At 47.3% G+C, this 11101-nt stretch overlaps 2 protein-coding genes and 1 long non-coding RNA gene across 3 annotated transcripts; 2 read left to right on the forward strand and 1 right to left on the reverse strand.

Moving 5' to 3' along the window:
- Window positions 1-263: 263 nt before the first annotated feature.
- LOC104585269 lies at window positions 264-1007 on the forward strand. Its single transcript, XR_732865.3, has 2 exons — window positions 264-697; window positions 768-1007. It is a non-coding gene; the product is annotated as an uncharacterized LOC104585269 (long non-coding RNA).
- A 1542-nt stretch (window positions 1008-2549) lies between these two features.
- LOC100838754 (citrate-binding protein) lies at window positions 2550-4358 on the reverse strand. Its single transcript, XM_003580740.3, has 2 exons — window positions 3821-4358; window positions 2550-3145 (listed from the first exon to the last, which is right to left on the reverse strand). Exons 1-2 carry the CDS (start codon window positions 4091-4093, stop codon window positions 2762-2764), a joined length of 657 nt encoding a protein of 218 aa, XP_003580788.1. The 5' UTR covers window positions 4094-4358; the 3' UTR covers window positions 2550-2761.
- A 2039-nt stretch (window positions 4359-6397) lies between these two features.
- On the forward strand, window positions 6398-8543 carry LOC106865569. Its single transcript, XM_014895793.2, has 3 exons — window positions 6398-6537; window positions 6666-6975; window positions 7068-8543. Exon 3 carries the CDS (start codon window positions 7397-7399, stop codon window positions 8336-8338), a length of 942 nt encoding a protein of 313 aa, XP_014751279.1. The 5' UTR covers window positions 6398-6537; window positions 6666-6975; window positions 7068-7396; the 3' UTR covers window positions 8339-8543.
- The last annotated feature ends 2558 nt before the right edge of the window (window positions 8544-11101 follow it).

An 11101-nucleotide genomic window follows, 5' to 3' on the forward strand; every position in this document is an offset into this window, starting at 1 on the left:
CCATACTTATATACTTATGAATCAAATTAGTACACTCCAAAACAAGAAATATATTGTACTAATAAATAATTTTTTTACAAATTTTATACACGTCCGGTGGTTGTTTTTCCATAAAACCCGCCACTGCGGATAAAAAGATAAAAAAAACATGATCCGGATGAAACCAGATACTGATCGGTGATTGGCTGTGAGGAGGGGCGCAGTGGATCCATGACCTGGCATCCTTCCTTCTCTGCCCCACCGAGCCAACTCCTTCTCTCCCTCCCCACCTCCTCTCTCCCTCTGCAGCCGCCCCTTCCTTCTCTCTGCCCCGATCTCTCTTCTCTCACTCCTCCCCCGTCTCTCCTCCCCCATCCTCCTCGTCTCTCCTCCCCATCCTCCCCGTCTCTCCTCCCCCAACCAGCCACCAACGGCCTATCCCTTCCCTCCCCGGAGCCCCTCCTCTCCTTCGAGCACCGGCCGCCAACGAAGGCCGCTGGCCCCAGATCCGGCAGCCCCAGCCCCGGATCCGGCGGATCCGGCCGCCTCCGGCCCCTGCCATCACCGCTAAGTATCTCCCCCTCTCTCGGTTCTCTCTTGGTTCTCACCCTGCTCTTTCTTTCTCTCCCTTTCCTGCAGACGGGGAGGGCGCCGCTGTGGACAGCTCGCGACGCCATGGAGGATCCGGCCCCGGTCGTGCCCTGCGCTGCCTCTTCCGGTATGTTCTCTTTCCGTCGTTCCTCTCTTGATCTGCTGCTAGATGAATCTCTTTTCCGTACGAGGTGCAGGTCTTACATGGGGTCGTCGCCGGACCAGATGAATTTCTACGTGCTGGGCGGATGTGTTGATTTACATGTTGATATTTGTTTCTGTGATTTGTTTGTGTACAAGATAAACAGATCGTGATTTACATGTTGATACTTGTTTCATATATGTCGATCTATGTCTGGATTTTTTTCTTATGTGTCGATCTATTGTATCCAAATTTGTTTCTGTGATTTGCTCCCAATTCGATCTATTGTATGTTATTTCGTTCATGGGCGCTGTTATTTTTTCTGTTAATCCGACGAAATCGTGTGCAGGCCTGTGGCATGCCTTTTTTTTTTAATCACCAAGTTGAGTACTAGTGGCGGTGGACAACTGGTTCCTAGCACTGGTGACGCAGGCTTAGTGGCGGGCCAGTCCACCGCCACTGGTATTGAATTTGGCCAGCCACTGGTGACCAATTCCATAGCAGCGTAAATTTTCAAAAACATTCATTTCCGAACATCTTTTCATCTTTATACTATTTTGTTGAGTGGAATTTTCATCTTTATACTGAAGGCCCAGTTTTCTAAGCCCGCTCCGGGCCTCCGAAATCCCAGGACCGGCCCTTAAATACACAACAAGTATGCTATATTATACAGGGTGACAAAATTGAGATGGGCACTGGACTTGATCGCTTGCAGAATGCAGATGGGAAGGCAAGCTTGCCGGAGAGGAGAACTCCGTGATGCGCTCGATCGCGATCTGCAACTTTTTTTTTTGAGAATTATTCGCGATCTGCAACTGGGAGGTGGAGGAGACTCGTGCAATCGTGCGCAGTCGTGCGTGAGAAGCGGATAGGCTTCCTAAATGGGTTGTCAAGCCAGTAATAACAGGCCTGTTGATGTCCCGCGTGTAGCCCAGCCGTTTTTCATTATTTTTATTCGTAAAAGTGGGCTAATCTGTTCTCAAAAAAAAACTGGGCTAATCGGGAAACATGAAGTATCCCATGCTTATCTCCGCGTGTCCCGTTCTATGCCGTATTCTGCACGGATACGGCAGGTCTAGGATGTACGTATCCACGCAACATAGGAGGAAAACCTCGTAGGGCTCCTACTCCTACGGGGACTTATATCATATAGGGCATCCATCTTACGTACTTGGGGACTTGTACATGCGAGGAGGGCATCCATCTTACCCAGACCTGGACGAGTCAGCCTTTCCTTGCATTGAGTGACTGTGACGAGGCCATTTCTCTTATTGAAGCTACTGATCAAAATATTTCAAGATACAACAATCAGGTGTCGAGCAAGATCACACAGGATCAAAATAATGTATCTCATCTTTTGGTTAACTCTGGTAGAATTGATAATTGCACTTTTTCCAGGCTTGGGGAATTCCCCTCTTTTACCCGCAAAACAAAAAGAGCCGTGACTATAAACTCAATGGTTTCAATATATAATTAGCAATTATTTTTGTATTCTAATGCAACGATTTTCTCACTATTACTAAGCATAGTAAATTGCAAATCGGCCGGTTGGTTTGCTTCTCTCCAAGTATGGGATATTTTTGCCAATTAGTACAAGGCATTCAGCTAGGTGGAATATCATGGCATTTTTTATATTTTGCTTGCTGAGCTACTATGTTGCACCGTAGATCTATTATCTACTCTGTCCAGTTTATGATTTTCATCGTACTTTTTAAATAATTTTCATATATTTCCGCCGCAACGCGCGGGGTATCATCTAGTATATATATAAACGTGTTCCATGGAGTTGACAATTAGTATCTCAGAGTAGCAGAAGATCAATATCATGGATAATATATTATCTCAACCACGATAGCAAAAGATATATCATTAAACACTTCGAACAAAGTTCAAATACATATATAGGAGAAACCTGCACAACTCTTGGAGAAATAAAATGATACAAATATTACAAGTAAAAAAAATTGCTTCTCGACCGAAGGGGATGAAAATAAAATTATGTAATGCCTTTGGGTAAAACCATCTTCGTAACACACACAGTGTAGCATATCAGTTCTTCTTGAGGATCCTGACATTCATCCAGCGAGCCTCCATGCGCGCCGTGGGGTTCCTCTGTTCGTACACGCCGAACTTGAAGAAGTGATTGTCGCCTCCCTTGCCATTGACGGTGAGCTTCAACTGGCCATTGATGAACACGGTGAGCTTCGAGGCGTCAACGTCATGGATCACATTCACCCGGATCCAACGGTTGCTAATGTTGGCCTCGACGAACTTCTGGTCGTAGTACCACAAATTGCCGTCGTAGACATGCAACATCAGCGTCGTTGCTGTAGGGTTGCCACCAAAGATCTGCATGACGGACATCCCCGACGAGCCGAAGGGGACGAAGAGCGAGCCCTCGAACTGCCACACGCCTGAGTTGTAGTCGTGTCCCTTCATAATGTGTCAAGGCAGTTTATGTACAAGTCAGTTATTTTAATAATTCATGTGAGTTATGAAATTTGATATACTTCCTCTGCCCAACAAAAGATGTCTCAACTTTGACTAAATTTAAATGCATCTATATACTAAGTCATGTCTAGATATATTCAAATTTTGACAAACTTGAGACATCTTCTGTTGGACGGAGGGAGTACTATTTTTGTACTATTCAAAATCACATTTGGTGATTTTATTTTATAGGTATCTATAAAATGTTTTACATTAAATCTACAACCAAACATCGTATAAAACAATTTCATGCGAGAGTGATGAAATTTGATATACCATTTGTGTACTATTCAAAGGTTTCATGATCTAATATGTCACCTCCATTTAGCTTGAAATGTAAGGTTGGATTGGACTTTACTTGGCTCTAATACACTTTTTTTTAATGCGAACTAGGCCGAGCTCAGGTTGTTGGATTCCATATGGTGGAACCAGTTCACACAGGTTCAAGTCTAAGACTTGACGTGGGTGGTCGCGTGCATTTAGCGGGAGGAGAACGACTAGATCTGTGCAACGCCTACTAAACACGGACTACAAAGTTCAAATAAAACAAGCACGATGCATGGACGGAGGGAGTACTGAAGGACGTTGGAAGAAACATGATATGGTCGGGATACTTACCGTGATCTGAATCTCAGTCCTGGGCTTGGTGCTGCCTCCTTGGTTGTAGGGCTTGTCAGAGGGAAAGATCCACATCCGGTGCACCGTGCCGTCAAACCTGTATCGGGCGTTCGCCGGCAGGTTCCACGGCTTCTGCAGCATGAAGTTCCCCGCGTTCAGGCTCACCTCTAAGAACCCGTTCGTCTGTGCCCTCACCGGCACAAGCCCCGACGAAGCTAGGAGGATAGCCAAAAGGCACACCAGAATCATCCAAGACAAAGTGTGAGAAGCCATGTCTATCTATGTGTATGTTTGTGTGTGGCTACTGGCTAGCTTGTGTGCTCTGCCTTTTGTGATGAGTGTGGTTTATATAGAGTGGTCTCTAGATGGCACTGCACCGGGAGAAACTGGCAGCTCAGCTACAATATACACGCAAGATGCTTACAGTTTAGATGCATGATTGATCATTCTAATGGTTTGATTTTGTCTAAAGGGAATTGACTAATTCTATGATCATTGAAAGGGAGTATATGTTTTGCGCAAAAAGAAAATGAAAGGGAGTATATGTATAGTGATCGGTTAGGGCAATGTTACGTTTGAAAGGAACAATGATCATGAATGCATTATCATTCATTTCACTGTATATAAGTGGAGTTTCTCTATGGTTACATAACGATTTTACATTCCGAGCCCTCAAATTTACCTTTCGTCATTTGAATCGGCTTGGCATGCATATGCCATCAAAAAGATATTGGAAAAGCCAATACGGGAACGTTTGCCCGCTAGGCTTACCGAGCGCGCGACTGTACAATGCGAGGAAGGAGGATGGGCAACTCGCCGGTGCATTTTTGTAAGACCAGCAGGGCTACCTGTCATTCGCTACTTATGATCCTATCTTAGTACAGATGATTTATATTTGATCGATAACTGATATAGATAAAACTGTCCATCTTGTTAAGGCTGCAGATGGCTCGATTTATTCATCCATTATGTTGCAGCATCAATCCATGTCCATCTGGATCTTCGCATGATTCATAAGCTACTATGTGTGTGCAAGCTGGGGTTGACTTCATCCATCTTGCCAAACGCGGCAACGAATCATAAGCTCCAATCATCAGACGGCTGCATCAACAAACCTATTAGAGTCAAATAGAAATTAAAGAAGAACTTAGGACAAGATTGGTGGGGAAGCATCCACTAATTGCGGACCATTGACTTGCAAGGTGGGAGGGCGGGGAGGGATGTAATGCCAGCACATTTATGAAGAAATGATTTATTTTTCTTTTTTTGCTGGGGATATAAACTACAGAGCTGCATGAACAATTCAATGTTCTCTTTCCAAAAGAGAGACAAATCCCAAGAGAACTTAATTACTCACATAGACTTGGGGCGTTAGCGTATTACTATGGTAAGGGAGTAGTATTAAGTGTATAACCAAAATGTTGTCAAAAGTCATACGGAGTAACTTCTAATACAAATGAAAAGAGTACGGAGTACGAACTATAGATGCTTACAACGAGGAGTCTGGTCATGTAGCGATTTTACACTTTTCAGCAGGATGTTTTGTGGCATGCTCATTTGACATTTCGGGCCTTTCAGAATCCCGTTCCTCTGCTTGACATATGCAAGTAGGAACATCACACCGCATACTGGTTTTGGATTTGGACGGTTGTATTTTTACTAGTAGGACTGGTATTTAGTTCAAGTTTGGGAGGAGTTCAGCTAAATACCAGCCCAAAAATACAAGATTTCAAGCAGTGCCTTAGTCTTACCAAGCGACTGCAACCTGGTGAAGGAGGAGCAACTCTCCTGTCATTCCCAGGACCTTTCGTCCGTTGATGCACACATCTGTGGAGTGTTGAAGAAGGAATGTTACAAAGTAGCAGCTCCACATGGGAACAAAGCAGCAAACTAAACAGATTACCAAGCATCACAAAGCCGATAAATTTCCAGTTAGCAAGCCAACTGAGGTAAATATGGCTGCTACACCCACAGTATCCAGGTCGACCCATAGCTTCTCCTACCGCTACATCAAGGACCAATAACGGAGAAAGCCAGAATCATGTGAATAACCTGGAAAATATTAGGAGCTTAGGTAGCTCTACTTTGTTAAGTAAAAAAAGGGACCACTTTGCTCTCATTTTCGCTAAAAAAAGGACCACTTTCAATTTGTTAAGTAAAACTATTTCAAAACATCATATTTTGAAGAAAGCTTTGGCCCACGACGTCAGCCAGAGGTGATGGGTGACGGACCCTGGCCGTCTCACTTCCTTTCCTCTTCCTTGCTTGCCCAGCGGCCTAGCACGTCTATGCGGTCGACATTAATGGCACGATCTCCTTCCTTGCCTGGCGGCCTAGGACAACGATGATGTCCCGGTCGAGATTCGGTTAGGCGTCACAGCCGTGGCGACGCTTTTGGCACATCGTGCAGCTTTTGTGATGGCCGCGGTTCCTTCTAGGTCGAGCGACTCCTTGATGATGTGCGATCTCGCCGTGGTGGCGTGGATGGCTGTTGTTCAGCCTCGATCTACTTGGTGGCGAATGTATCCTGGATTCCGAGGCGGTGGCCCTGGAGGTCGGGAGCTACAATGTCACACGGGCGGGCCACATAGATCACTTATTGGCTCCGTTCCATGGTCGTGAGGGCGGTGTACGTGGTGCTTAGTGGGAGACATACGGTGACGATGGTGCGGCGGTCATTTTCATCGGCTGGCTATGCTCTCTCCGAGACTTGAAGAGTTGTGTTCACATGATTTTTTTCCTCGAATTTGGTTTTTGAAAACCAAAATACGGGATGAAAATTTCATGATATTTACTCTTTTTTCCTGTGTTCTGAAGAACCCTTTCTTTCTCTTTTTTTTTTCAGCTTGAGAGGAGACATTGAATTGGGTTAAGGCCCAAATTGTGGTCTTTTCATCGCAACAAATTTTGGTCTCTCGTCTCCTTCCAGGCCAAACTGGCCCTTTAAGGCCCATCTGAAGCTTAAAGGGCTGCCTTGACGTGCTCCGCGTCTCCCTCGACAAGAAGCCACGAAAGCAGGCGCCGCCAGGAGCACGAAGCCGGATCGGTTCGACGGGAGTTAGCCGCCGCGCCGCCACACCCTCGGAAAGCAGGATCAGATCTCAACAGAGCATATGAAGAAGCGACGTGGAGGCGATCACCATTCTTGGCGAATGGTCAGTTCAAAAATTCCTCCTTGCTGTGTATCCCAATTTCTCCTTCCCTTGCATATCCCAATTTCTAAGCGATGATGCTATACGGGCGGCAGGAGAGATTGGGCCAGCTTGCCGTCGTTACCACTGGACGACATCGCCGACCGGTTGCTCCGCTACGACGTGGCCGAGTACCTCCGCCTCCGCGCCGCCTGCAAGGACTGGAGAACCTGCACCGCTGACCCACGCGAGGGCGGTGACCTCGACAGCCGCTTCCGCCCTCGCCGCTGGATCATGCTCTCCAACAACGCCGACGGCGCCCGCCGCCGCTTCCTCAACCTCGTCACGGGCGCGCTCGCCCACGTCGACCTCCCAGAGCTCTCGATCAGCCACCACATGGAAACCACCACCGAGGGCCTCCTGCTCCTGCGCCACAGGGACAGCCATGCCGTTGGTCCTCAACCCGCTCACCAAGACCCTGACTCATCTCCCGCCGATCACCGTGGAACTGGAGAGCGTGTACCCTTCCGCATGTCCACAGCGCCTCGTCTACGCCGGCATCTCCGACGAGACATCACCGCCGACAATTGTGCTTTTTGTGAGAGGCAAGGTGTGTGCCATCCTTTATGCCAAGCTCGGCGACCAGCGGTGGGCGGACATGGAAGACGATGCCGTCAGATCCCTCCCCTTCTTTCGTTTCCCATCCTATGAGACGCTGCTCGATTACATAACTCACTTATCGGTGTCGACGATACTGGGGAGCATCTATTTGGCATCGTTTGAGGGGAACATATTGAAGTTTGTTCTTCATCCCAAGCCTATGTTGGTTCCTGTGGCCATTAGCCAGCCTTTCAACAAGTCGCCTTCTCGGTCGACCTTCTACCTTGTCCCGGTGTACGACCACACTGGCATGATCATGGTGCGCTACTACCCAAACCTTGACCACCTTACGGTTCGCGAGAGGGCATCCATGAAGAGCAGAAAAAACAGAGATGTCATCAAGATGGATGGCCATTTGAGGAAGTGTACCTGGCGGCCAATCCAGGTGTTCAAGGTTGACCTGACTGGAAACAGGCTTGTCCAGGTTGAGGACATCGGCCACCGCACGCTGTTCGTCGGTAGCCTGGCGTCCCTCTCCCTCTGCAGCAAGAGGTGTCCATCCGTGCCTGGGAATGCGGTCTACTTTGGGGTCATCCGGACCAAATTGTCTAACATTGGTGTGCGCTATCTGGGGGACAAGAGTATTGATCCACCGATTGAATTTGTCTTGGTGGATGCAAATCCAAATTCATGCTGCTTCAAGCAGCCATTACCCCTTGCACGCCCCTGTACGCTCCAAGAGTACCTCGTCTGCTACACTGCAGCCTACTGTGGTCTCAAAGACTGAATCTTCGGTTGCTGTTCATGTACCCACGAAGACCTTGTCTGCTCTCCACCGCATCAAAGCATCAGTGGCTGTTCTGTGCCCTTTGGATGGACTGTCCTAAACTTGTTACTTTTTCTTCCGTGCCAATTTCAGTGAGTAGTTAATCTATCTTTGTTTTATGTCTCGGATTTGGTTTGTTCTTAGAAACCATATGTTGTCAATCAAATTATTATTAGTATCCGTGGTTTCTCCGTAAGATTTTGCTTTCAGCTCACATAAATTTCTAGAAGTTTTGTTGTCTGCGGAGGTCGTAATAGCTCGTCTCACTCTCCCCGGCCTAAGCGTTTCAACACCTGATATTTCTGCTCCTTGGGGCCTATCCAGTTTGTAGGATGTCCAAATCATAGGAACGTGTTTATGATGCCTAGGGGGGCATAGGCTTGATTTGGATTAAATCCACTTGCCTTCTTCCAGTTGCATAAATAAAAACTATTGTACCATGCAGAGTTTATCAGGAAGCATGCACACCATGCCCTAGATACCCTAAATGGACATATATTGTTTGTTTGTTTTTTGACGGAAATGGCAACACCGATTCATTAATTAAGAGTTGAAAAATTACATGAAGGGGACAAAGCTATAGGGAGAAACTGTTAGCTCTAATCATGTACTTGTATTAGTATTTCAGACTTTGGTTAGTTCAGTTGTAATAGGGAGTTAGGTGCGTCGGCCATTATGTGTAGGCCATGCCCTGAACACTGTTCTCTCCTTGACTTGCTCGGCACTTACGTCAGAAGACAAGGATGGGAGAGGGAGTGAGTGAACAGGACGGCAGCGGCGATGCGCACGTCCTGGTGTACGCTGCTACGGCAGCTTGTGTATACCTCCCCAGCTGCGGCTGCTGGAGGAGTTGCTTCTCAGTGAATGCAAAGGAAGGCAACCCCAATTGAATAGGGGGGTTGGAAACCATCTCTGTGCGTGCTGCTCTGTTCTCGGTGCGTGCGTGTGTGCTTGCCCTCTAGGTGTTCGACCAAGTGCCTCTCATCGATCCTGTGTGAAATCGAGCTCGCCGTGGTGTCCACCGTGAAAGTGAGACTGAGTGAGACTCGTTGCCCCTACAGAAACGATTTAGAAAGGAAAATAGACAACAACAAACATCCATCACCACAACAACAGTCAGAAGCACGATCAGAGGAGCGCTCCTAACACCACCGAAGGGCATCCCAACATCGAGGCCTTGCGAAAGCAAAACAACGAGTGACAACAGTGGCCACGTGCTGCCCACAGTGATTCCCTAGCCGATTCCTACTGCCCGTCCGACTCGGACCCGCGCATCTTTCCGCTTCATTTATTCAGCTTGCTAGCTTCGTTGGGGACATATTAAATCTAGTATGTTCGTTGATAGAGGACATATTAGCAACAAAAAGGTGTGCGAAGGAAAAAAAATCTGGACTCTTTTGGACGGTTTTACCTTTTCTGCAATTAATTTCTTAAGCACTACTCGCTCCGATCCATAAAAAGTGTCGTCCTCTTAGTACGAAATTTATACTAACTTAGTACAAAATAGACGACATTTTTTTATGAATCAGAAGGAGTACTTTAATATTTCGGAATAGAGTTATCAATGCTTCATCACATGCACAGGGTGGTGTTGTTTTGGTTGCCGCTCCTGCGCTTATACTGTTTGAGTGTTTGGTGGCCTCTGTATGTTTGATACATGCCACCTCGTTGGAATTTGTAAAATCTTTCCATAAAATTGTGCATAGTTATATGTATGACAATCCAAAAGAGCATTTTGGGATGATCCTCAGGTTGGGGACGCTCCTCCTACTCTAGCCGCCGCCGCCACCTAATCTCTCCCTCGACGCCGACACCGGCCTGCCGTGGTGGCGGCGGGGCGCTAGACCAGCCCGCCTCCCAAAGCCCTCGCCCTCACCTCGCCGCCGTTTCTAGCCACCACCACCACCCGTAGCCGCCGCCAACAAATCCTCTCGGTAGCATGATGCCTCTCGACAAAGCCGCAAACACTCCTCTCTTGTTTTGTTGGAGATTATTTCTATACCGAAGGTCCTTTAATTCTTTCGACCGACTGCATTAGTTCTTTCTTGCTTTTGTTCTAGCTTTCTTGTTTGTGCACAGGCCCGTCGACCGGCAGGAGCAAGGTGCACGACCGCTCAGGGCCACCAAAAATGTTAGGCCCCCATATCGCTAGTTAGTTAGGAAAGATAACGTGAAAAAATGGAAATTAATCGCTAACTGTGCGGGCTGACGGGCGCACGGCATTGATCACGGCCGCTCAGGCCCCCAAAAACTGCGGGATATGTGCACGTACGACTCCTCGATTTCCTGTTCGACGCCTCACGAGCACTCCACCCAAACCCAATCGCCTGCCGCCCGTCGACGATCGATTGCTTCGTGCCTTCGTTCTTCAGTTTAATCGGCTACTCAGCCTCGGACTGAATTATCTTCCCCCCCTTCCTGTTGTTCTCTCATCTAGAGCTACTCTGGACGACGCCCTCCAGCCTCCGCTCCGTCCGTTCGCGTCCAGGACTGCACGCCTCCGGCTCTGTGCGCCCTGGTGCTGCTGGCCGCTACTCCTAATCAATCATGATTGATCACTGCTCTTCATTGACATTAATATTGTAACATATTCTTCATTGAGTAAAAACTTTTAGGATTATAAGTGCATCCCAAGTTCTTGGATCAAATAGCTGCTAGTCAAGCTATTGAGGTATACTTTTGGCATTAGTTTTTGCATAAATAAAACTACTCTATCAGTCCTAT

This window comes from Brachypodium distachyon, chromosome 5 (genome assembly GCF_000005505.3).
Source record: "Brachypodium distachyon strain Bd21 chromosome 5, Brachypodium_distachyon_v3.0, whole genome shotgun sequence".
Taxonomy (NCBI): Eukaryota; Viridiplantae; Streptophyta; class Magnoliopsida; order Poales; family Poaceae; genus Brachypodium; species Brachypodium distachyon.